Source organism: Cariama cristata, unplaced genomic scaffold (genome assembly GCF_000690535.1).
Source record: "Cariama cristata isolate BGI_N322 unplaced genomic scaffold, ASM69053v1 scaffold32256, whole genome shotgun sequence".
NCBI lineage: Eukaryota > Metazoa > Chordata > Aves > Cariamiformes > Cariamidae > Cariama > Cariama cristata.
Genome location: NW_009622232.1, coordinates 57122 through 85047, shown reverse-complemented (window position 1 = coordinate 85047; position 27926 = coordinate 57122). Strand labels below are relative to the sequence as shown.

Genomic DNA, 27926 nt, shown 5'->3' with positions numbered 1-27926 from the left:
CGATAATGGTGGGCCAAACACAGGAGGAAAACATCCCTGCCCAGATTAAAATATAACTGATTATGGGTATTGGAGACATAGTATTTCCCATCACATTTTACAAGATAAACTGCATTGCCTCTTAAAATCACAGATTTCAAACTTAGTTATTGTAAAGAAGAACTGTTTATAATCAACTTGGATTTAACTGAATTATTCAGCAGTGTCTTACAAAAGTCTTACAAAATTAATTTAAATGGTGTTAGGTTTATGTGGATTCAGAGCTGACTGCAGCATTTATATAAATAGTTACAACAAATACAAAGGCTAACATTGGAGGGAGGTGCCTATTGTGCTGCAGCAAAGATTGATGGCTAGTCTTAGAGCGAGTTTTAATTAGAATATTCATCAATGCTTCAAAAAACAGAAAAGCTCCCTTACATTATGAAACCTGATGAAAATATGCTATTTCCTTGGAAATCCAAAAGAGTAAATACAATAAAATTTGAGTACTTACCAGCAAGACAAGAAAAACCAAAGAGTTGTAAAACAACATCTGTAGAAGTGAAGCTTCTGCCAAATTTAAAGGGATAGCTCTGGAAAAGGAATTCTGGGAAAAGTGCAGCCCTACATTGGCAAGATGTAAAAATAAGGCCTCTACAAAAAATAAGGTCTTGTTATCATAAATAGAATCAGTCAAAAGTCATGTTTATGTTTCATGATAATTTCTGCATGCTCTTTAAGCTTTTTTTTTTGGTTATAGTTTGAAAAAAATTAGTACATTCTCAGCAGTCAGTTTACTTTTTCTCGTGAGGTTTTTTTTTCTTACTTCCTGTTCTTTTTACCCATTAGGATTGTTGCTGTCAGTTTTGCTGTATAACAGTAAAGTTGATGGAATTATGGTACTTTCTGTTAGTCACATCTTGCAGCTTCTTTTGAAGCAGCAGTTCCAGGACCTCCATGTCCCATGCGTGGCCATGTATCTGACTCCTGGCAAAGTCTTGATATTGCAAAGGCTCTTGGTTCTCTGTAGGGTTTGTTCAGGAGGGTTGTCATGGAGATACAGAGTCTGAAAAAGGCCGTACGGTCTTTCATGTCGCTGCAGTCTATATGGCCAGGCTGCCCACAGGAATGGCCGTGACAGCTGAGCTGGCAGGGAGCCAGGCAACTTGTGAAAATGCTTTAGCACATTTGCACTTGACATTTTGGTTGTGGTTAAATGGAGTATTGGTGCATCGATGACCAGCTGTTTTCAAGTCTGCATCCATCTTAAAGGTTTAATTTTATATAAAAATAACTTTGGGAGGTGACTTTGGTGAGGTAGTATCTTCACTTCTGTAATCTCACAGCACAGTAATGCTGCATGTCCTGAGTGTATGAGAACAAAGTGAAAAGAGTAACACAGACTGGAGCAGGCTGTTGGCCAGGAGGCCTCCTCCCACTAGTTTTAACTTTCTTCATGGGTTAAGTTCTGGCTTTTTTATCTCATCTATACAGATTTCAAAGAAGGAGGTGGGACCTCTCCTGTGACTAACTGGCATCTGGCAAGAGTGTGATTCTGAACTGGGTGTTAAGGGATTATCATGACAAAGATATAAAAAGTGGTATTATTGGTGTGAAAAGTGATGCTGGAGGTGTAGCAGCTGGAGGAATCAGTCCTGCAAATATTTGTTCATTCTGCCTAATGTCACCATGTGCAACATTGCTTTATATGGCTGGTCCATAAGATGCACAAGTTTGCAAATTCCTGGCTTCAGGGTACCACCATGTTCTGAGTTGAAGGATGGTGACAACTGGAGAGTGGAGGAAAGTCTGAAATAAATTTGAACAGTATTTATGCTGTTTTCAGTGCCTACCTGCTTCATTCCAGGAGGTAAAGAGCACAGACAATCTGTTCATCAGCACAGCTCTGGCAGACTGAACCTCCCAAAGGCTGTGGTGATAATTAACTCCTAAATGTTGCGGTCTCTTTGAAATACACTTCCAATTCTTTGAGGAAATAATTATTTCAGAATAAACCAGTCTTTCTTAATCCAGACCTTATTTATTATATTCTGATGCACACCTTGAAATGCAACACTGAACACAAATTTCTCTTTGATTGGTTTAATGGAAACAATTTCTCTCTCCAGCAAGCACTTGCTTTCAGAGTAAAACCTTAACATTTTACTTTTTAGCTGTCTTGTCAATCATTTTTTTTTTTTTTTACCTGTTGGCCCCACCTGCAGTTGTCATATAACTCTCAAAAATATGTAGTCTGAGAAGATGATGAACAAAGTTTTTATTTTTCAAACCAGTCAACTAGTTTACCAGTTGATCTGACAAATATGTCACACGTTTATGTTTGGAAAAACAGATTTTTCAGCTGATGCATAACACTTCAGTGCAAGTTCGCTTAACAAAATTATAACTAAAGCCCAACTGTTATTTTTCTGGTTTGATATTTAATATCATAGACTCAGAACAATTCAGGCTGGAAGAGACCTCAGAGGGTCATCTCATCCACCTTTCTGCTCAAAGCAGGGTCAGGTATGAGATCAGGTTGCTGGGGGCTTTATCCAGTCTTAAAAACCTCTGAAGATTTTAACACAACCACACAACCTTTCTGGGCAACCATTTCTAACACTTCACTGTCCTCACAATGAAAAGTTTTTTCCTCGTGTCTTGCTGGAACCTCTTGTTTTTTCAGTTTATGTTCATTGTCTCTCTTCCTCTCTGTCTGCTGGGTTGAGGCTTGTGTTACTAAGGGCTGTGATAAATAAACCCTTTTATTTCTCATCAGTATTTCTGCATGCATTAAGGAGGACAATTACAATATCCTTCAGGCTCTAAGGCAATGAATCTAAACAAAATTTTTCGGCTCCTTATGTGCTGTGTTAAAAGCTGAAAACTCATCCTTGCATGTAAGGAAAACAGAATTTCAATGAAGATCTGACCCAGAGACTGGAGAGCACAGTTTTCCTATAAAATATGTTCTTTCATTAAAACCACTATTGTAACCTAAACATCTCATGATATATTTTCTTTCCAAGGAACTTTTTCAATCTCACTGATCATGCTGAAGTCATTATATAGTTACCAGAGACGCCTCTTTGTGCAGACAGACTTACTATAGGTTACATTTCTACAGGAAATTAAAAATTATGTATTAGTAGATATTCTTCTAAAAATAGTCTTTTAAGAAATACATATCTGCATCTTCCCAAACCTGGAAGAACATGGACAACAGGAAAGGAAATACAATAAATAATTCAGGGAAAATAATATATAACCATGAGAATTTTTACCACTGTATTTATTTAAATGAAGGGAAACGTTGAAATGTGAAAGCTAACCACTTCAGTTTATTCACATATTTTACATTCAAAGGACCAACAGAATTCTTTTTTTTTTTTTTTCAGAAAAAAGCCTCCTGTTGTGGTTTCCAAAATTTTGACAGAGACATGAAATATACTTAATGAAGCATGTCACTGCAGTGCATATAATGAAAGCCTTGTGTGTATGGAAAAAAGATAAAAACCAAACAAATTTGACCATTACCAAAAAAAGGTTTCCTTTAATATAAATAAAATTCAGAGTAGTGCTTTATTTTAACAGAACACAACAGTTATTTGGGTTTTATTAACAATTACATATTTACAGTGTCTCACTGGTAAAAATACTGGGCTTCATCTGAGATCCTAGACACTTCCTGAGAAGGCAACATGGACTGAGGATTGCGCAGCACTTCACATAAGCTAGGTGCTAAAAGAGTGAAATTAAAGCATACTTTTAAAATAAAATGGTAAAAGTGGAACTGCTGATGCATTGTGTTTATACCCTGATCTGGCAAAACTTGCACCTCAAGTACTCCCTTTGATTTCAGTAGATCTATGTATGCTACTAATGTTAAACGCAGGATAAGTGTTTCAAAACCAGGAGCCTCAGAAGAAGACAACTGCTTGACTCAAAGATCCTATAGGTAGAGAAAATGTCTGTAATTACAATTTTACATGGTATAGAGGCACGCAACCTTGAATTTAAATCCTTATTTTTCTGCATGGGTGATTTCTCCCACTTTAATGTTAATTTGATCCTCCGAGGTCTGGATTCCAAATATCTCTATCAAGTGACAAACTTGTGAAAGCATCTTCTTCCCACAGCCTCCAAAATCATAGTGCCAGTTTAGCAGATCTCAGTCTTTTTGGCAATTAAATAAAACAAGAACCAGAGCTTTTTCAAAGTATTCACAAAATAATATTTCACTTTTAAAATGGCTGTCCCACTATTCTTCTATCAGATCTGATCTCAGCTCTTTAGATCTAAACAGTTCTTTGAAAGTTATAAAAATAAAGAATTGATTAATATACAAATATATATTTCAGTGTGGTAAGAGAATAATATTAAAAAAATTCCTTTTTTAATCTACTTTAAATTAAAAGAAGTGTTTTCAAAAGTCGGGGCTGAAGCAGATCTTTATCTATTGACTCTTTAATGGAACCCATTCCCTGCAGATGGCCACATACAACTTAATATAAGAAGCTCATTACTACAAAAAGGCAGTGAACATGTTTCCACTAGCAAAGCAATTCATAAAATCTGCTGTGCCGGTTGTTTTTTGGTATCTTGCTTTCAAGAACTGCAGATATTTCTAATATTAGAAACAAAACCTAAGTCATGAAAAGTCTTGAGCTTCTTTAGAAATTTGCTTCTTTCCCTGGTCTTCATTAATGTTTGTTTTGCAATAATCCAGTTTGGTTTTTATACTGTTTGTATACAGCATAATATAAATGCTCTGCATGAATGCACATGTATGTACAAAACCAGTCAGTAATTCAGTTAAGAGATATGCCTGCTCACTGGGTCATTTCATACTTTTACAATACCATATTTTTCTGTAATAACCGTAACAACATCATCTAGGTTGCTCCCTTCTTCCACTGAGATGCTCATGCATGTTTTCCTTCCATTTATCTCAAGCAGCCGAAACAGCAAGGAACATTTTTGAACAATCTATAATACTCTTCCTGAATCTGAAATAAAAATATTGAATTAAAATGGGAAATAGATTTATTAATAGGTCTATGTGTCTTTAAACTCATTTTGAACTGCTCCTGTCACTAGATTTTTTTAAGGTGGGGCTGCTTTTGACTTTAGGACAGAATACTGGAGAAAGCATCATCTCAGGATAGTGTGGGTGAATCCTGCTGCTAACTGGAAAGACTGGAAGTGAGTTTTATTGTGCACATTGCGTTATTTCATCAGGTTAATGGCACTATAACCAGTTTTACAATTAAAAAAAAAAATTCCCATGTTTCATACATTAGTTTTAAAACTGGGAGGAAATATGTGAGAAGGTAAAAATTGGACAGAGGTCCTGTCTCCGCTGAAGGCAGTAGCTAAATTTCTCCTCTTCCCTCCTTTCCCCCATTGATGGCACAAGGATTTCCTCCCTTGCTATGATAAAACATTTGCCCCACAACTCCCCTTCAGGGCTGGGCACCTGCCTGTGTGGGTACACGAGAGTGCCTGAGTTGCTTCCCACAAGGAATGGGACACTTACCTTTCTAGACAACACGCAAAGAAATATGAAGATGAACATCCCCTGGAATGCGTTGAAGATTGTAAAAAGGTAGGCAGTAACCACGGATCCCTGGACGACATGGAGGACCCCAAAGATCCAGGTAGCCCCAAGGAGGAACAGGAGAGCGAGAGCACCTCGGGCACAGGATCTAGACAGGAAGGAAACATTGCCAACAACATGTGGGCATGTGCTGTTTTTCTTCATTCACCACTTTGGATGGTGAATGCTGCCAAGGCAATTTTTTTCACAGCTGCAAAGGCCTGAGAAGTGCAAATGCATGGGCTGCTCTTTAGGGTGTGCTGTAGCACTGTGGCATGAATAAGCTCATATAATCATTGCAGAAGAGCAAACGAGTAAAACTGGAGGGCCTTAAAACACTGGCTTCTTTAATCTTCAGATATCTTTTCTCTGGTGTACTGCAGCACCATATGATTTGATTTAAATCTACTGTTAGTGTAATTCCCCAAGGAAAAACATATGTCTGTTATGAAGCATTCCCCCACTTTTCCTCCTCCCCCTTATCTTCTTCAAAAGATAACCCAAAAAAATTTACAGTATGCTCTTAGGTCAGTATATGTGCATGACATCAAAGGGTTCCCAGGCTGCCTCTCAGGTTTACTGCAGAAGACGGTGCCAGTTGTAAAACTAGAGTTTCTTTCTTTCATTCTTTCTTTTTTAAAAAAATTGTTTTTGTTTTTATAACACAAATACTCTCAAATAACTCCTGGGTCGGCATATTGATGCTTTAAAATTATAGGAACTGATTGGCTATGATTTTTTTTTTCCAACATTATGTACAGCCCTGCTCGCAGACTTGAGCAAATTACAGCATGTTGTCTTGGAAATGAGGCCACTGATTACTTTCTTATTCATTCCTAGCCCAGTCGTTGCAGGACTTCCTTTGAACAACAGACATTTTTAGCACTGTTCCTCTGAAAATGAATAATTTTGAACTTCATTAAAACCAGGTCACCACATGAAGCTACGAATAGTGATCAATCAAACAATTGCTAAATCCTAGCTATAAATCTAGTGCAATGCATTGAAACTGCAGGAGCGTTCCTAAGCAACACAAACAGTAAGTTGTTTTCAATGTTCCCTGTAGTACACTTCAGCTTTTCCTGCACAAACGGTTTTCAAGGTCCCTATAAATCAGTTTTAAAGAGAGTGAGTTGATGGAAAAATCATAGCAGCATGCAAAGTAAAAATCCTGATGAGAATCCCCCCTATCCCCCCCCACGCCACAGAAGCACAATGTCCTACTGTAGACTTTTTACAAATAACATGAATGGCTTGATTCTCTTATCGCTGAATTACTTGTTACTTCAAGGCAAATATTTTGGTCCCAATTCAGGCATAAGGTTTGAAATTTGTTTTGGCTTGCGTAGAGGCTGTATAACGTACTTAAGGAAAAAGGACAATTACTTCTTTAACCTTGCCATCAGTCTTTACGCTCTGGTTGATACAGGCCACTCGTATTCCTCGTACAACTCTCACACAACCCCAGTGTTATGTACAAGGTGTTGCTTACTGGGACTAAAGATTCAAAAATTACCGCCAAATCCATATGATGGGATAACAGACAAAAAAAAATATCTTTCTTTTTCTACAAATCTTCCAGAAGGTTAAACTGTTATTTTTGAATACTCATTTTCATGTCTGGCTGTATTTAAACATAAAGAAGGTAGAATTTGTATTAAATGACAAACTTACCTTATATTTTCATAACAACTAACTTCTGGCTTTAACATTGCAGTGTGTCGAAATACTTTATAAATAATCACACCAAAAGCCAGCAAATTAACCTGGGGGGAGTGAAGAAAGGAACTTTTAGTTCAAACCAGGATGCTTTTGAATTTCAGTAACTGTTACACATTTAAATGAAACAAGTTAGATAAAGTTTCTGTGTATTTGAAACCGATAGAATCCAGTGCCGGGAGGGGGAAAAAACCCACCCCTTTCTGTTCCACTTCTATTAAAAAAATATGAGCCCTGTAATAAACATCGATCAAACAGGGCTGTAACTCTACCTTATCTCAACAGTATCACTACCAACAGTCTGCAAATGTTTATTGATTTTATTGGTAAATCTCTTTGATTTTTCTGACATTTTTTTCCCTAAGTACAGATGTTTAAGAAGAGGAGAGAGAAAGGAGAGAGAAAGGAAAGGAGAGAGAAAGGAAAGGAAAGGAGGGAGAAAGGAAAGGAAAGGAAAGGAGAGGGAGAGGGAGTGGGAAAGTGAAAGGGGGAGGGAAGGGAAGGGAAGGGAAGGGGGAAATGGAGAAAATAAAAAAAGCCCCTCTCCCCCTGGATTTTCTATTGTGCTGTATCATGTAGATCTTGACAAAATGTGTCTCTTTGTTGCTGAACAACATTAACAACATCATATGTTCTGAGGTCTTTGGGGTGTGAAAACTATCAAGTGGCACAAAAAACCTTTGAGATTTAGACAAAGAATTTTTAAAAAACTAACTTTTGTTGAAAGGCTCCTTGCTGCACCTTCTCTCTTGTATTTTATGTTTCATAGGTGAATAATTTCAGTATGTTTTTTTTTTCCTGCCTTCTTTGTAAGGGCATCACTTTATTTGATTTTGAAACAGAAAAAAGCAACTAAAAGAAACAGTTTTGCAAATGATGCTCAATTATGGTTCTGAACCTCTGCTCAGCTAGGCTTCACCGATATTTCATTTAAATTTATACTGCATTCCTTTAACAATGTGGATGGGTTTGCTTTCTTGCTTTTTTAAAAAAATCTTATTTTGCTTTGCAACATTTAACATCAGAATCTATTAAAAATGTTAGTAAATGAACCAAATTTTAACTGGATGTCATCCAGATACTATTTGTAGATCCTTGGTTGTAATCCCTTGGTTGGTTCCTATGGCTTCCAGCTGTAGACTGAATAGAATTAATAGCTTCCCCAACTTGTTTCTGCAGAAAGACTGTGTGGTTTTCCTCCTTCCTTCTTTTTCTTAAAAAAAAAAAAATAAAAAAATCCTCTGAAATGAAAAAAAAAGGCTGCTGTAGGAGCACAGCACCACTTTAAAAAGAATCACTTTCATTTGTTAACACTTGTTATGTATGTTCTTAGAACATTTTTGTTGTGTCAAGGGGGGAGTATCTGATATTAAATGCAGGCTCTGCTTTAATTAGCTGCGTGCTTATACTTTAATACAGTATAATGTATTTACAATTTGATAAGACAGGAGATAGAGCTGATTAGCAGTTTAGGGAATTAATCCTTCACTGAATACCTTGTACTTGCACTGATCGTGAGAGCTATTCTGAAGCTCCTTATATTTAAAATTGTAATCTGTAATATCTCCTAAACCAGTAATTTTTCAAAGTTAATTATAAGTCAGTCAGCAGTTGTGGGTAATTATATGCAGACTTACTTTTTATCTTATGTTTGTTGGTGAACAATATATCACATAACTTAGTGCACATACTGTAATCTGCATAACCCACCTAATGTACTTATTAATCTGAAAAAGGTAAGGTGAAATGTGATCAAAGTACGATGAGCACAGAAAATACACATCGCTACTTCTTCATTAACACAAACCACGCGACTGACCTTCCTCTCTGCCGGCCCATAACCAAGATCACTAACATCAATGAGAGCCTTCCTATTGTCGTTAATAAGCTCTGTAAGAAGCTCTATGGGCCAAACCCCCTTATCCTTCGGTTGCATAAACCAGCTGCAGAGGTTTTGCTGAGTAAGGAAGGGGTGGGAAACGGGCACATGTGGGGCCTTGTGGCAGCGGACTCCATTTCTCTTTGTCCCAGCGGGGCTCCTTTACACAAATACTATTTACACTGTCCGTTGCACAGGATAATAGGATTTGGCCCTCTGCATTAAAGTAATACCCATTAACTATGATCTTTTCATTCATCAATCCATTCTAATGGGAATAATCTGTACGTATCAGGGGAACAGGAGAGGTTAACACCGGCTTCTCGGAGTCAGCTGCCAGAGCACAATTATTGTACAATATGTCTCAGGTAGCCCCGCAGGAGGTAGTGTTACAGGGTAATGAGGGTGAGCTTAACTTCTGAAATACCCAGTCATTTCCAAGATTTATTAAAGTCTTAAGTCAGTTTTTGCCCCATTTTGAAGAACTCCATTAATAAAAAATACCTATAGCAAAGTGCATAGGCTGCCTTTACACAATGTTCAGTGTCTCAAAACAGTAGCGCTTTTTTTTTTTTTTTTTTTTTTTCCCTTTTCAACCTAAGCTAGAAGCCTCTGGAACAGCATTTTGTCCTTTGAGGGACAAAATAGGTAAAACCAAAGTAGTTGTGACTGTCCTGTTACACAAAAATGGAGCAAAAGTGAGGACAAACAATAACATGAACTCATGAGTAAATCCAGAAAAAAACTAGCTAGTTAATAATGTGTCAAATGCGGCCTTTAGAAAAAACTAGTAATCTAGCAGGTATCCTAAACTTAACATATTCTGCTTCAAGCTGATAGTCTGCATGTTCTTTGCTATGAACATACCAGTAGCCTCAGCTATTTCTGGGAAATGTGAAGTAAAAAGTTCATGTTGGATGGTTGGACTGAGTAGGAATACTGAGAAGTTGGACTGCGTAAGACTAAAGGGAAAATAGCCTTTATATAATGGATATGCCCAAAGAGCCATATGCATTTCAACAAACGGGATGGGAAGTCAAACCACCTAAAATGCCTGGCCAAGGATACAACCACTAAAGACATTTGAATTTGTATCCAAAACTGAACTTCAAATGAGCAGAAATGGAGGTAGCAGGCTGTAAAAGTCATTCAAAATATAGATAGGCACAAGGAATCCTGGATCCCCGAATCGTCCAGCTGGGACAAACTGAGGGACTTCTGGATGAGAGACACTGAAACATCTAAAAAAGCTTCATCTGCTGCTTATAGCCAAATATTGTGTTTTATACTTACTTTGGTTGTAATAGCGTGTTTTCATTTTTGTAATTAAAGCACAATCTTCAGATCTTGTTGAGTAAACCCTTGATGACATTATAATTAAGGCTGCCTTAAGGTGACAGGCAAGGTGAATGAGAATGAAACGGCAAACATACGGCACGCTGTCTCCGGAGAGGGAGCAAGCTGGAGTAGAGCAAGATGTGCAGGCAACTGTGAAACCAAGCTCAGGACAAGGCTTTGGACAAGTCTGGAAAGGGCTGGCCTGGGGACTGCGGCTGCCACACGCCGGCTTTGGGGAGAAGTTACTTGTATAATGAGCAGAGCTACTCTGCAGCTTTGGGCAAACCCAAAGCGTGAAATGTTGTGGCATAGCCACAGTTTTATCAAGTGAATAACAATGTTACAGTGTGACACGGGGAGTTCTTGTGCCTTTGTTTTCAGTGTTATTACATGGCTGAGCAGTCAGAGAAACTGCTGCATGTCCTGAGAGGTGCTTCTCGGCAAGTCTAATAGGCTAAAGGGGAATTGCATTCATTCGAAGCCCAGAACTGATTTTTTTTTTTTTTCCTCCTATTTAACAAACCACCCCAAACTACTCTGGGGCAAAGAGTGCACTCAGTCTTTACTATTTCACAAAGGAAACCTCAGATTTTCTCCCTGCAAGCCCAACTCCTTCCCTCCCCCTGAGATTCAGTGGGAATCAGGTTTCACTCAGCATGCTCAGGTGCATTATAGGACTAATTTTAATAATTAATCTATTCCTTTTTTTTTTAGGTGGTTAATCAAAGACAAGGGCTAATATAGGAACAGCCTCCGCTCCTAGCATCTTCAGGGAATCGTTTCTCCTTAAAGATATTTGTAAAAGTATTTTTAGCTTTCTTAAATTCTAGAAACATTGTGGTATATTTATGAACAAACGGTAGAAAACTTAAAACTTATTTATGTGAAACAGACATTAAATAAGGGCAATTATTAGGATCCTATGAAATCAGGATTTTGTAGATACAGGCAACTACATCTATGTATCTGTATAACCCAGGATAATCTCCAAGGAGCCAGAAATCTGGATGAGCTAGGTTTTGTTGTACACCTGTGACTTAGTTTCAAGGGAGGATGGTAAGTGTTTGGTACATCTGTCTCAGGGAGATCACCCGTGTGAAGGGTTACAAGGATTTAGGGCTTTGGAGTGACTTCTGGCCCCATTAAACCAATGGCAGAACTCCTGTTAAATGGTAAAATTCCCATTGCCTCCAGCGTTGTCAAGGCTTTACCTCTTCACATCACAGAGAGTGGCAGTCTCAAGGCATTCATGGGCCACGGTGGACACTGCTGTAGGTTTCACTCTGCAGATTAGCACTTGCATGTACCATGGATGCACACTGTAGTATAGAACAGGACAGTGAAATTTTCCTGCAGTTGTGTTTTGGGGAACTCCATGGTACAGTTACCATGTTCAAAACTGTAATGTTGGTGGGTGAGATACAGCAGGCATGCAAGAGTTCAGAGCTCTCTGCAGCAGTGCAAGTCCTAGGATCAGATCTGAACAACAGCCACAGCATTGGTCTGCATAATTTCCTCTTGTAAAGAAATTCACAGGAATGAAAAAGCAATTGCAAATTCAAAGAAATTTCCTGGTGCTTTCCTAATCATCTTGTCAACAATAAAGAGGTTCTGCCAAAGGAATTAGCCTGGGGAGCTCTGTTCTATCCATCACATGTATTGTAGGATAGGAAGGGAAAAACTGTGTGTGGTGTTAACCTACCTCCACCTAGAGCTAGGATGGCTTTGTAAATCTGTTTGCAGATTTGCACCCCTCCATCTGTCTCAATACTACCACAGCTAACTGAACAGAGTACTTCTGTATAGGCTTCTGTGATGAAAGAAAGCCGCTCAACAGTGGGCATAGGTAGAGCAAGATACTGCTGCTTTGGCTTCTACTCCTAGCTGTTCTGGGACCACCGCAGCAGAATTTCACCCATTGGCAGTTTGTAGAAGAAATTAATGGTGTTGCATGCATATCAAGACATAATAATATTTACTTGATTCTTTTTCCTAAGTTAGGATCCAGAAGAGCACTGAGAAACATTCTCATCTATTGTCTAAGCAAATGACAAACTTCTCTGTTGATTACTAACTGTATTTTGCAAACTAAGTTATAATAAAAATGAGCGTGTAGGTCCTAAAATGCTAAATACTCCAAGTTGTTGGAGTTCTACTAATAGCACATTGCTTAGCAACTGCTATATTTAAAATAGGTCCCTAATTCCACTGTTAAGTGTATGTATTTTACATACTGAAAGAGTAACATAACATTCTGTCCTCAAGTAAATATGATGTCAGGGCTTCACACTGCATGGAATTCTCTCTGTGTAAGTACAGATGATAGTTATTTTTAGTTGAGCTCTGAATGGTATGAAATACACAAAATTCAATAAAGCATGCAAAACATCTGCCTGCAAATAAAAATATTTGCACTCATGTTGAAGAGTTGTAGTTTCTTTCATAATTAATTACAATTAAATTGTAAGATACTGAGTGCAGTGATATGTCATCATTTTGCCCCATCAAGGTAGCTGACAGCTGTCAAATTTGGCAACTAAGTATTTTTTTTCCTTCCTCCACCCTCCCTTTTTTTAAGCAAGACAAAAGAGCACTTGAAAGCTCAGAGGAAAATGGTCCATCTTTCATGGTGGTAGCTAAGTTAGCACCTGGACATCTGATAAAATGAAACAGATCAGGATGAGAGGCATTCAAGAAAATTTTGTCCAACATTTTTTTGTTGAAAAATGTCAGTTCATTAGCACTAAAAGACATTTACTGTGTTAGACTATACTTTCACCAGGAAAGGCTTCCTGACTAGGATAGCTTTTCTGATTAAAACCATAAAGGACACTCCTGAACAATGAAAATCCCTGTGGACAGGGCATTTATCCAGGATGTTGGAGACACAGGTATAGTTTTCTGTTGTACTTAATATTTAGTCTAGGCTATGACCCTTAGTTTCCCCAGCCTCTGTACCAGCTATTCACTGCTATTGCTCCGTCAGCCCTGCTGGATCTATTCCATGCCACATAAATAATTAAATATTCTCTGGAGCAGGGACACTTGGATCTCCCGCATCCCCCCAGTTCCTCATCCAGGACTATCTAAAGATAGTTCTTTTTTTAACAGTGGAGTAATTGTTTAATATGAGACTGAGTTTTTGAGGCTATTTCCAATACACATGTATTTATAGAATGAAAAAGGAATTGGTAATTTCATATACAATATCCTTGTGTAAAAGATACATTCCAGCCTTTCAAAAGTTATTAAAACACTTTAAATACCAGCCTTTTAAGGCTCTCTAGTGTTACAAAGAAGAGAAGGTATAAGAAAGAGGTAGCTAATTCTAAAGATTCAGACATACTAGTTCTGATTCAGTCTGAGCACTTTACATTCAAACTTCAAAAATGAAACCCCCAAATCATTCCCTTTTCCTTTCTTAGTCTCTGTCTCAATAATTGATGAAACCATCTATATGCTGATGTCAGATCTCAGAAAAAAGAATGAGAAAATTTCTCCTGCTGCTCTCTTAGGCATATACTTGAATTTTTTACATATATCATATTGAATTTGGCTCTTTCAAAAAATGTCTGAAGTTCAGAGCAGCCGTAACTGTATCAGTCTTTACAATGACCCTCATTATGAGTGTTTGAATTAATGAGCTTGTGATGGTCTGAATTCTGCCACAGAGAGCAATACATTTCTGTCTTTCTGGCTGTATGGCTAATGGCTGGGTAAAATGACAACATTCAGTGGGTCATCGTTATTTCAGTCAGGGTAGAATGGAATTAAGCTATTAACAATGCAACAGTTTAAGCTTCAAAATGAAAATGTATGCCATATTAATTGCATAAAATTGGACACAAGCTGGCAGTCAAACAGTCTGGGTTTGTCTCCTGACTGATTTATCTCATTATCATGTCCCCAGTGAATATACCTTCTTGAATGCTTTAGATATACAACAGCAGTCTTATCTGGGAGTAGAAAATGTAACAAAAATATTAACAACCCCCCTTTAGGCTACATTTTGGGGAAACATTTTCAATAATGTAGGATTAGAATTTTATGATTCTAAGACTTTAATAATTTCACTGGTTTTAAAATTTAAAACAACTAAATGAGTTTATTTCAAACCTTGTCTCGGGAAATACATCATTTTCACATAGGGTTGCTCTTTACATATGAATACTTCAAAGTTATTCTTTTACATACCTCAAGGTGTACATTTAGCCTAAATTAAATGTTTCCTTTATATTTTTAGAACACTTACAGTAAGCTGTAAATAAATAAATGAATGGGGTTTCTATATTCATCAGAGTAAAGAGCTTCTCAGACTTGCAGATTCAATGTTGTTTCTTATTGGATTGCAAAGCTAAACACATACTGACCTAAATATTTTCATTTAGCCTCAGTTCTGCAGCCAAGGGCAGGAGGGATGAACCAACAGAGCTGTATCTGACCTCCACCATAAATGTTAGCCCAACTAGATCCAGTGGTAGGACTGAGGTCTTGCTTGCTTGCAGTGTAATTAATTACTAGATTTACTCTTCTCCTTTCCCAAGAAGCTTTTGAGAAGGTGTGTTTACTTGGGATTTGGTAATGACCTAAATCAGGCTGTTTAATGAACTGATTCCAGGTGCATTCCAGGAGAGGTTACACCTCTTCTATGGTTTCTTTGCATAAATGCAAACCTGTCTTAGGCTGCATCTGGAGCCTTACACGGGGGCCCAGCACAAGTATTTTTAATTGGCAAAGAGGAGTAAAATCGTTGTATGTTATGTTTAAGCACAACTGCTGCAGTGAATGGACAAGCTACAAGGAGGGAGGCAGCATCAGGAGCACAGCTGAGATGTCAGGTCTGACAACAGGCTGTATTTGCTGTTTCGGAGGTACGAATAGTTGGCAGAAAGCTGTCGATGCCCCCCAGTTCGCTAAATCCTCTAAAGGATTTGGCTCTTTGCTTTTTAAAAATGTTCATGATTCTGCTGTGGATGTTGTCACAAAATCCCATGCTGTGGCTTATGATCTTACTCAAAGTCACAAAAATCTCTTTCAATGATCAAGTGAGATTTCCAAACTGAGGATTCACATGCAATTACTACTGTGAATTTAGATTTGCTTCTCCAAATGCCTGTGAGTGATGAATCAAAGGGGCAGTAGGACAGTGGAAGAAAATGTGATTTGAGTGAGAAAATATGTAGTGTGGATGTAGTCATTATGTAATTACTAAGAAAGTCCAAAAGACATCATCAGTCTATGTTAACTACCTAAAGCAAACCTACGGTGTCCTTTCAATGAACAATTTAGGGTTAACATATGTGTTCATAGTAATTTTGCTTATAGCAAGGCAATGTAAAGAATCGCCAAAAGAATACTAAACAATTAAAAAAAAAAAGACTGATTCAGACAATTCTGTGGCTTTGCTGAAAAAAACCAAACCCACTGAGGCTTAATATACATGGATCCATTAAAATAGTGGACACAGTTTATCTTGCTAGAAAAGAAGGATACCTGGGACATTAACCTGCACTGAGCTGTGGAACATCTCAGGAAATCTGCACAGCCAGCTGGCACCTGTGGGTGCCCTTTCCCTTCCCCTTGACATCCACCTGTACTCCCTCACTTGATGTTTCTGCTTACTTCACTCTTGACAACAGAAGACACACTTGATTTTTCAAGTCTAATGCCCTTTCAATGAATCTGAGGGAGAACTTCATGTGCTTTTTCTTAAAACACTACTAGCTAAGTTGATTTAAAAATCGCCACAACTTTTATGTCGAACATCCTTCAAGGATCTTTGAGCCTTATGTGATGAATTTGGTCCTCTGCAAAAATGTAAGAGCAAGTAATTTTCATGCTGTAGACTAATGGCCACAGCCTCTTTTCCCAAGTATTTCCAGGGACTTTAGAACAGGGGCTTTAATGACAGAGGGAAGGAAGGAAAAACCTTAATTTCATGTAAAAGCCCTGGTCTTACTGAGAAACTGCATCCATTGGGTATGGCAGTATGGAAGCTGTGGCTTGGAGATTAAAGCTGGTTCAGTCCACTGAACAGGGCAAGTACTTTCCAACTTAGTGATTATTTAGCACAGCAGGTATTGTTGCTGAACAACACTGCGGTTTGAACTAACCTGTTTCAGCCAAAGTTGTGGACTCAGTCTTTAATGCCACTATATGATTAGTTATCTCCACTTCATCCACAATGGCATAAGAAATGCAACAGAGACACCTTTAACTGAAGCCACAGAGGGGCTAATGAAAAGGGGACTATTATTCTTTCATAAAGAAAAATAAAGCCATTGCTAATCCCTGTAGGAAATTTATTTCCACTAAAAAGGCAGACTGAGGAACAACAGCAGATATAAAAAAACGTTCAAACCAGCTATTTTCTGAAAAACATACAGTAAATGGTACAGAATATACTTTTCTCATCTATCCAAGAAACATAACTAAGCATTTATCACAAATAACCCTTTGGAAAAGAAAAACCCCAGAATTTTCCAAAGCATAAGTATTCACTAAAAAATGTGAGATGGTAGTATGGTTTGATGTGATGGAGGTCAGAGGACAAACAACTTTTTTGATAGTAATTGTTAGAAAACCAAGAAATATCAAGAGTAACAAACATGAGCTGCTTCACTGAACAACAGGAATAATGTGAAGAAGCCCAAAGAGGCAGTGTACTTGATTACACCAGTGTGGTGTGATTGACCTCAGAAGGGCTACTTGTTTTTTGTTTTTGTTTTTTTTTTTTTTTTCCTTTTTTTTTTTTTTTTTAGTGGGACCAATAGACTGTCAGATCATGCTCAATATTGAAGTCTGGGAAAATGTAAAGTAAGTCTTTGAATATTTACTTTTCTACATGAAAGATGTTCAGTTTGAATGGCCTAGATTAAGTACATGAAATTTGTGAGTATATGAGAAAACAGCAGACTAATGGATTTTCCAGGAAAATTTTCTGCATTGATTGCAGCAGTATTACTAATCCTGAATCAACCTAAATGTACAGAACTGAATAAGTATTAGAGCTGTCCAATAAAATTTGATGAATGCACTATTCCATTAATTTTATCTTTTTTGTTGAATAAATTATTTGACAAATAATGGTAAAATTCATCAAATAAATTATTTGATGAATATATTTTTTAAGTAATCGACTAGCTCTAATGAATATGCAGGCAGTTCCTTAATGAAAAGCATTACTCTACTGTTAGCCTGCTTTCATCACTCATATGTCAGTTTTTTGTATTTTGCAACTGCAATCTGTATATTTTATTCATTTACCCATTCATTTATACATGGGAAGTTCAAAACAATACGGTTAATCAATCACTGCAATTCTTGGAATATTTTTGCTTTACAGTTGATTATTCATTACATTTATTACACACAGGAATGCTTAATAAAAAGAACTTGGTGTTTCTGAGGACACCTCTCCCAAGAACTATTCTTGGCTTGTATGTTCCAAGTCAAGTTTACAAGAATGCTCTGAAAATTGCAGGGCCATTTATAAGCCATTTTTTGTAGTTGCAAACACTACAATTATCAATTGTTTCAAGAAACTGGAGCTTGAAGCCAAGCCAGACACCTTTAAGGTCCCTGAAAACACACATTAGAGGAGTAAAACAAAGAAAAGCATACAGGAGCCACCTCCTCACTGCACAGCGCTAGGATGTTTGGATAAAAGCCACAGAGAGGATTATTTGGATGATGTTCAATTTTGGAAATGTTCCAACCTCAAAAAGCAAGTCCGTATTTTGTTATTACAGAGGTGATCTCAACAAATTATACTGAGAGATTTATACTGTTAAATGGCAAATTAGACCTGTTAGTTTTACAACATGTCACACTTCAGAGTCCTAGTTCCTCACAGAGGTATGCCAATTTATTGTGGCAGTGATAGTGGGTACAATAGTGAAGCCTGCAAGACTCTTGTCAATGCTGCAAAGGTGCAAATCATGTTATGGGTGACTTTGAACTTGCTGCCTGAAGCTCAACTGAACAGATTTAATGGGAGAAAAATGTGGGAGAGAGGTATATTAGAAGGGTTGCCTATAGCTGCACTTGGAGTAGCAGTGATTCTCTTCCAAATTTTCCTTTTAATGGCTTGTCGACTTTCATAACTACAGTGTTAATAGTCTTTGCCCAACCCTTCCAAATAATGTCATTTCTACTGCCAGTTGGACATTGGATTATATAGCCGTCCCTCGCAATGTGTAAAAGTGGAGGGACTTATCCTGTGTCCACAGATTTTAAAAGATTACGTTTCCAAAAACATCAGTGATACAGAATAAAGCACTTACATAGGTCTGCTCCCAATCATCACAGAGTGAGCTGTCACGCCAGAGGTGGGGAAAGCTGTGTACAAGTCCATAACAGGAAGGAGTTTGTTACTGGCTGACATTACATCATCAAAACTGCAGCCATATTACCCTGCAGACAAATGGTTATTTCCATTCTACACACTTCTTATTACAGGGACATTATTATTGTAAGAGTGTATTACAAAAGAAATGTTCTAGGGATTTTTTTTTTCTTTTTCATTTTCATACCTTTTATCTCTGGAGCTTAAATTTGTATTTGCCTCAATCAGGCGTGGGTTGTGGTGTGTGTGAATGTTTGTCCCTTAAAGCTTGTGATAAACTCACTTTTCTATTAAAAAGTTTAAATACTTGTCATAAATAATTTCTCCAAACTTGTATGCTTTGATCTAATCTAGTGCATAGTTTTAGCTAAAATGGTTGTGGTTCTAAAGATTACAAGTATTAGGAGGAAGAAATAAGTTGTAGAAATTATCTTCAGCTTGCAGCTTGCTTTACAAAGGTTTAAAATGCCCTTTCTTTGCTAACTCCATCTAAGGAGCTTCTGACCCACTCCTTTTCATGTACACCAGTCTAATAATAGTAATAATAATTTTTTAGATGAGATCAATAAGGCCGTTGCTTTGCACTTAAGAATTCTAATAGAACCTTAACATTAATAAGCAAACACCTTCAGAAGTAGTGTTTCTGCTTAGGCAATCAGAGGAGAACTTAGTTTGTACTCCCGATAAACACTTGAGCTCATGATACTTCACTGTTACTGCAGATTGAAAGTCCAAGGATGTGTTTGAAACAATGTGTCCTGAGACAGAAAATCCATTGATACAGAACTGGTTCTGTTATTCATAATTTACATGCTGTCTAAAAGGCATATTACAGTATAATCCAAACCACAAATCTCCTGGGTCCCCATTCGCAGAAACTGAAAGCACATTTTGGGTACATGGGCATTTGTGCCGACAATGATTTTAATGGTTTAGTGCAAGAATCAGATCTGTAGTGGGCAGCTTTCCAGAGATTTGATATCCAAACTCTCCAGGCTATCTTGGAAAACCTGCAAACTCAAAGCTATTAGTAGACAAAGCTCAGGATTAAAGGTAAGCTTGAAGCTGCCAGATTTTGCAGCTTTCTATATGAGGGTTATGGTGCCCTGTCTGGTTACCCCAGAACAAAAATAACATTTCCTTTCAGAGTCTTTAACTAGTGATTTTTTTTATTTTTTTTATTTTTTTTTTTTGGTTTAAGTAGCTGTGGGCAGAATAGAAATCTTGGAAAAAGATCGGCTTCTGTAATTAAAAGGACTTCCTTGGTGGCACTACTTCAGAAAGAGTTTAATCTTTGTTATGGTGGTGCCCATGCAGTACGCTCAACAGGAACACTGGACAATGGAAACAGAATTACTGCCACCAACATGCTTTTCCAGAGAGCAGGCATCTAAAACCAACTTCATATTCTAGAGTCAGTGCCTATTTTCATAAAATTTTCCATATTTTCCTTAGACAATAACCTGGATAAAGTGCGAGCAAACTACCTAGCTCCCTGCACTCTTTGAAAACACCTCTCTTGCAGTTCAGGCTTCATGCCATCATGCCATGCTATCATGCCATCAAAATAAGCTGTCCAAACACTCAAAAAAAAATCACACAGCAGACGAAGCAGCTTGCTGAAAGTAGGTTGCCTTTCCTCCCAGGTCTAGTAGTGCATGATTACGAAGACACAATAATAAAGGTACGTGAACACTGTGAAAACAAGTTAACAGAAAATACTTCCATAACACAAAAACAATAGCAAAACAACCACAGGGCTATTTGCTCTCCAGCTACAGCTCTTTTGTGTATGTCTTCATTTAGGCAAAGGAGTGGGAGGTAAAAAAGAAACTGTCTGGCTGCTATCCTCATCCATAGGAGGACTGCATTGGTGTATAGGGCCTGTATCAACTTCTATCACCTCCCCTTTTTCTTTTAAGTTGCAGGGATTGCTGGAAGATCTAGAGTGCTCAAAGAACAGCTATGGGCCTCAGAGCCCAGCTTGAAGGATTTGCCTCTGTGGCCAGCTAGACTTCTATCAAAGCCACTGCAGACCTGTTCTGCCTCAGTACTGTGTACCTAAGATCCTGCATCAGGCACACCTTGGTTGGAGCTGAAAACAGGGTTACAGATGCATAAATCTGGGGCATTTTGTGTGTTTTTATAATGTGGTTTTCCTGTGCTAACAGTGCAGTGATACATCGCTGCCCATAAATCTTCACCTGAAGGCATACAAGTAACAGGAATGAGAGCAACAACAAAAAAATCCCAAGCCTGCTGCCTTCATGGAAGAAAGAGATAAAGTCCAAAGAGGAAATAGGAAATTGTCAACTTAAACGTAAGAATTGTAAGAATTTCCTAGTAAAGGATGGTCTCTCCCCATGATTTTGATTTAGCATGGTAACCTGTTGGCTGTCAGGTCCATCTGACCCCAGAAGCATTGAGCCAAGGGAGGTTACAGTGCCTTGCCTCTCTGGAAGTCTGCTGTGCTCACTAGGAGGGTGAGATGGGGGGCCGTCGCCCTGCAGTTGCATCTGGCAGGTTGCTCCCAGCCTATCCTCAAACTGTAGTAAGAATTTGGGGTGGAATTTGACCAGAATTATACCTGATACTTTATTCAGCTTTGAAATGGCTAATGCATTGAAATAAAATTATTTTAGTATCATCCTGTGTGTTAGGCACTGCCACTTGTTTTTTACAAATCCTCACATTTATCACCAAATAGCTTAAAAAGGAATGAAGGTTTATAACTGACTTGACCATAGATGCCATGAGGCCTCACCATTGTACCTTCCCTCATTAGCTTCAGCTATTGCCAGATCACTGTCAACCCAGTCATACACAATAATGCCCCATTACAGTTGGAATGGTTTGTTAAACTTTATAGCACTTAGAAATGCTCCCAAGGCACCAAAAATGTCTCAATTCAGAATTGAACATATAATACCTGCCAAATTTGCAGGTTTGAAACCACTTCCAATAAGAATTAAAAAGGCCCTCTTCACAGCTGAAATAGGGCTATCAATACTTGACTTGTCTGCCCATGTGAAATAGCGGGTTCTTTTCTCTGACGTTGCAATTTAGTTTAAAATAGCTTTGATGATGACAGGGTACACGCCAGTGATAAAACCATAAAGATGACAGTCTAATCTTACAAAGATGACTGATCACTGATAAGAGATTAAGTCACACAACATTTGAAAAACCAGATTATCTGTCTGCTAGGATAGTGTCTGTGTACACCTCCTGCTGAGCCATGCTGAGATGCCAACGACATACAAAGATGATATTTCTTAAAAACCAGAAATGCCTCACAGAGTTTCTCAAACCATTGGGATAAAAGGAAGAAAGCAAGTAAGAAAAAAAGCTCTGATCTTATATTGAGTTTTTTTGTCAAACATTCATTTTCCAGGCTAGTAAAGTATTTAGATGTACAGCATATAAATAATTTAGAGACACTATAAAAAGGTCTAAATTGGCCAATTCTGCCCTATAATTAGCACTCACAGCTATGCTGGCAATGGGTGGGTGATTATTAAACACCTTTTATTATCGGTTTTATGTACTACAATAAAAAATGAAAATTATACTTACAAGAATTATTAGACATGCTGGCCCTATAAAACTCCATATAAAGTTATTCTTTGTGCTGAGCCAACATCTGAAAAGTAAACAGCAGAAAATGCCTTGAAATGTGCTACTGTGACTATTGCATCCTTATCTATGTTGATTTGGACACTGAAACAGCGACTTACACTTCAGTGGTGCCATAGTACTTGTATCCCAGCGCGGCGGAGATTCCAACGACCACAGCTGGACTGACGTAGCCAAAGACATAAAAATTCTTGTGCAAGAAACCCTTGTTGTAGATGACTCCCACAACTATAAGGTAGAGGTGAATACCTTCAATGCACATCCACGCAAAAGCCGCTAGAAGGAAATAATGGAGTAATCCAGCAGTGATTGAACAGAAGAGCTAGAAATTCAATCAGAGAAAACAGGAGTCATAATTCTATTAATATGTCTCTGTTAATATAACAGCATATGCACAGCAACCTAGTGACTCTAAAGTGGTGGTCCAGCGGCACAGATGTAATGCTGATTGACAAGAACTTGGCCTACACCCACGAGCACACTTGTTCATTAGTGCTTTCTGTTGCAACTGGTAAAATAAAGAGACTATATTCAACTTGTAAAATTTTTGCATGTCTTCCTGGAAAAACTGTATAAACAAATTGACTAGGTTGATCCCACAGTTACAGCTGAGTAGTCTGTATGCTTTCCTGATCTAGACATTTTTATGATTTTGACAGTAATGTAATTAGGCATCACAAGGAATTATTTGTGAAATAACTTTTGTTATTACAAAGTGTTTGTAAAATGTTTGTGAAATTGTTAATCAATCAATACTGGAGTGCTACTTCAGGGATAGCAGCTCATATTTTTTCAAGTAATTTTAAATGCTATTCAGCTACTTATAATAGGGATATTTTGATAATCTATGCATAATTTAATTTCCTAAAACTAATCTGAGATGCAAAAATCAAAAGCCCAACTTGTATGAAAAGCAACAGGGACAGGTCAAGACCTCACATTTAGAAAGGAAAGTAGTCTCCAGCCAACAGTGCAATATTTTAAATGCCAACTTGGGACTGCAGCTCTGGCTTGGCTTTTAGGGAAAATTGTCACCCAGAGAGCCGCCAATGTGGCTTTGTACAGGATCCAAACAGATGTGAAAAGTGAAAATGCTAAACACACTGAGACCACAGTCTCAGCTAAGGTGACAAAGTTTAAATAAAACCCATGGAGCAAAGTCAATATGCACCCACTCAGAGGAAGGCCCTGCTTCTTTAAATCACCATTTTATATTTGGTGTTACTAGACTGGGAAGTCAGTATCACTAGAATATTCATACTGATACTAGGAAATACTGGAAGTAGATGGAAGATTGTATCTTATACTGCATATTTACTTTACAACACAAAATCATGATAGAAGTGAAAACTACCCACCTTATTATTGTTCATATTAATTCCAATCAGAAAAATAAGTTCCGCCAGGAAAAGGCTGCAGCAGAGGTTTTTGTGAATTGTCGTTCTAGTGCTTTGAATTTCACTGAAGAACCAGAATGTAAAAATGCACATGGAGAGGCAAATCAACGAAATAATTATTCCTAGCTGAGTGATTCTTGTAAGAATTTTATAATTTGTAACACCCTGGGGGAAGATTACAATATAATATTTAAAAGAATATCTTTGTACCTTCTCAAGAAAGACCTCATTCTATAATACAGTTCTTTTCTTCTTTTCTACAAAATATTAATCAAAACTGTTTGTAGAGTTTCACTGCAAATGTATACTTCAGATAATCTAAAAAGTATTGGGTTTTTTTGTGAGACAGATATAATTCTAGAGGAAATTAGTAATGAACTGTATATATTCCTGCGCTTGCATTTTCTGATACTTCTTAACAAAACTTTTTATTAACATCAGTATCTCCTAATATGATTTTAAAAATCAGATCATTTTAGTGAATAACAAATACACTGGCAGTAGGAAATATATTAATATGACATGAACATTTTCTAATATAGAGGAACTTATCACAATAGTGACTTAGATAAGCAAAATTGAGTAACTGTCTTACCGAATTTGCAACATGATCAAAACAAGACTCTGAAATAACAATCACTTCAAACAAATGCTATTCCAGATATGTTACATAAGCATTCTCCAGAGAAACAGAGGCTATTTTAATATTGGATGTGAATGTTTTCTGTATAGGAATACAGTTACATTTGCTGCTTGGTATTTGCACAAAGAATCTCTGAAATACAGGACTGTGCATCAGCATAAGGATAGTATTCAGCTGACCATAAAATGTATCCAAGTATTTTTTTTTCTGAATAAAGGACCAGAGATTATTCTCCTTCCAGCTTTTCTTTTCAAAATAACTATATAAGTACCTGCAAAGGTTTTAAATTTGAGCTGAAGACTTAGAATGCTATTTAGCAACCAGGAAACAGCCTCTATCAGCATGAAATTCACAGTGTGAGAGAACTGTCTCAATACAGTGTATTCATGCTAATATTTTGCTTGCTGTCAGTTCTGATACCTTATAAAGCTGCCTTTTGAGGCAGGACCTGAGCTCCTGCAGATCCCCATGTAGACCCTGGAAATCTATGGGGCTTGTTAATATAAGGACATAAATTGAGTGGTCATTCTCACAATTTTGTGCTGTCATGAGTGTCCATGTTTAATAGCCATAAACTTCAAATTGATTATGCTGTTGCAAACTCTCAGGAGAGAATTTAAAGCAGAATTTTAGATGCCAAGGTTAGACAAATGGGTGGCAAAGTTTTGTGAGAGAGAAATTCAGGGCCATATGGTTACTGACCACCAATGAATGCCAGTTAAATCCCACAGCAGTCTTGAAGTGGGATTTAAAATTAAAAGCAATGCACCAAAAATAAGCACAACAGACTGTGTATTTGGAACACGATACTTTGCTGCATCATTGCTCTGTAATACTGCAGAAAGGACATAAGGAAATTCAAACACATATGGGAAGAATTTTGTTTGCTCTATGCACAATAAATTGTGTGGTTGCTGAACAAAAACAAGAAACAACCCAAAGGGGGAAAAGTACATAAGTTGCACTGAAATAAAAACATAAATGATGAAGACAGGAGAAAGTATCAGGTAAAACACTAAATTAAAATAGCACTTACAACAGAGCCACCTGAGGACATCAAAACAGCAAAATGAGTCAGATGATTACATTTGCATGAGATGTGAGTGGAGTTGGAATGTGTCAGCTCGCAGCCTTCTGTAGCCCAGTTGCCATTCATTGTGTCTGCTGAGTAGTTCCAAAATGCACATTTAATGTCTTTATCCGCAGTCTGGAACAGAAACAAGATGTTTTACTGATGGCAAAAGGCAGGATATTTCCCATCAAGAGACTTTTCTTACGTTAGCCAGTGCAATTCATTAAAAATTACTTTTTACCATTGGAAGGCTGGGAAACAAAAAAACACATTCAGCAAGGCCTATTTCAAGCAATTAAAACATGGCTGGGGATGGAAGCATTTTATCCACACAGCTAATACCCCACCAAACATGGAGGGCAATCAGATTACTGAACCCTTCTGGCACTTGCAAAGGTGTTGGAATTTTTACCTACTGAAAACATTGTTATATGTACACCTGCACCTGCTGAATATGGACTAAACCCCAAGGTTACAGCCACATTGCTTATCCTGCTCATAGTCCCTTCCAAATGAGCATTTCAAAAACTCCAACTTATTCTGTGCATTTTACAAAGTAATCTGGGATAAAGCCAGGGTCATACCACACCTGCTATATCAGGTACGACGGCAGCGATGAGTAAGACCATTAGTACCATTTATTACAGTTAGTGCTTACTAGCACTAGTCAAAGATAAGGTCCCCACTGTACTACAGGCTGTATAAATATATGCAAATTTATATAAAGGTGATCTCTAGCTCAAATGTTAGAAGGCAAGTAACAAATTCAAGAGCTGCATAACCAAAGTTAACACCTTGTCCCACTGCCCACCTCTCTACAGAATCACTTTCTCGTTATGTTTCTGGTAACTCCTTGTGACTTCTAACGTGGTTTTTCACACACAAGTCAGCAAAATCTATATATACTGGAAGTAAATCTTTCTGTTTTAAATAAATGTGTTCATATTTCAGAAATAACAAAGTTGCAATACTATAGGTTCTGCTATTATCTTCTAGCTCCAGGTTGACTTTTAGCGTTAACTTTAAGCATTTCTTCACTTCCTTTTAGTATGCATGCCTAACCATCTGATAAACTGTCAGAAAAAACCCCACTGAAATACAGAATAGTCAAGGTCCTGTAATAATCTCTGGTTCAGACATCTACATTTCATTCATACTACAACCCAGCAAAGATGGCAATGTTGCCCTTGCTTTAGTCCCATAGCAATTTTCAGCTGTATCATATTTAGCATAGTGCACTTAGGATGTCACATTTGAGATTAATCTTAGAGAAATAAATGACAAACATCAGCAAACAACAGAATTATGTCTCAATATATCATACACTGCAGGTATGGTTACATCACATGAAACGATTAGCTATTATTTTGTTTTATTTGAAATTGATAATAAAAAATACCCCTTACCTTGGCATACTTTAAGGTAAATGTTATTTTCTCGAGCTCATAGAGTGTAGGTGGATTTGAGCTAATTGCAACAGCTATAACTGATGAGCTTACTGTCTGTCTCTGCTCTGAAGTATCTTTTGAGGAGCGGTTTTTAGGCGATGAAAGCAAAGAACCAATATTGCTATACCGCAGAAAGACAACTGCAACGGTGCCTATCAATCAAATAGACCGTGTTTAGTAGTTTGTGGTTTTTTTTATTGAAGAACAAAATTGAAGACATTAAGGAAACAATAAACAATAGACATTGTTACTGCTATTGCATAAAATATGCAAAACAGATGGAATCTTTGTGGAATACTTATAAAAATGTTTTAAAGACAATGAAATATAGCTTTATTTAAAACAATGTAACTGCCATTAGAAATAAAAATGTGTGTTCGCATTGGAAATTCTAATTAGATACATGCATATATATTTTTCTGGAGTAATATATGCTTGCTGCTGTTGTGCAATTGGCTACACATGTGCTGTCAGGTCTCACAAACCAAAATGGCTCAGACCTGAGGTAAATACTGGGCCTCTCTGAAGTACCTGGCTTGCATTGACCTCCATTAGAGCGGAGCCAGGATGGAAGACACATAGGGAAAAAGAAAGCAAAAGGTATTTTAGGATGCAGTGCTTATCTGAAAAAATGTTGTGATTTTTCTCCGGGGTACCAAGATAAACCACATTTTTAGGTACTGATAGGTGGTGAGATTCAGATTACCTGGAAGATTAAGATTTTAAAAAAATCTTTTCTTTGTTTATTAGTTTAGGTGGTTTAATCCCAGAGCTGTTTAAACACATTTATTTATTTTTAGTGATGACAGTAGTTGTAAGCCACTTCTGTAGCACCCTGAGGTCCAAGCCAAGATCTGGGCCCTGCT

General features: G+C 37.5%; 1 protein-coding gene across 1 annotated transcript in view; it reads right to left on the bottom strand.

Moving 5' to 3' along the window:
• Window positions 1-4815: 4815 nt before the first annotated feature.
• The window catches only part of ELTD1 (EGF, latrophilin and seven transmembrane domain containing 1), a 74242-nt gene continuing 51131 nt past the window's right edge, over window positions 4816-27926 (bottom strand). The window contains exons 9-16 of the mRNA XM_009702267.1: window positions 27019-27212; window positions 25577-25747; window positions 23859-24062; window positions 22602-22822; window positions 22441-22507; window positions 7256-7347; window positions 5522-5690; window positions 4816-4991 (exon numbers count right to left, since the gene is read on the bottom strand). Of these exons, the coding sequence (XP_009700569.1) occupies window positions 4929-4991; window positions 5522-5690; window positions 7256-7347; window positions 22441-22507; window positions 22602-22822; window positions 23859-24062; window positions 25577-25747; window positions 27019-27212 (1181 nt within the window). The 3' untranslated portion in view covers window positions 4816-4928. The remainder of the gene's footprint in view (window positions 4992-5521; window positions 5691-7255; window positions 7348-22440; window positions 22508-22601; window positions 22823-23858; window positions 24063-25576; window positions 25748-27018; window positions 27213-27926) is intronic.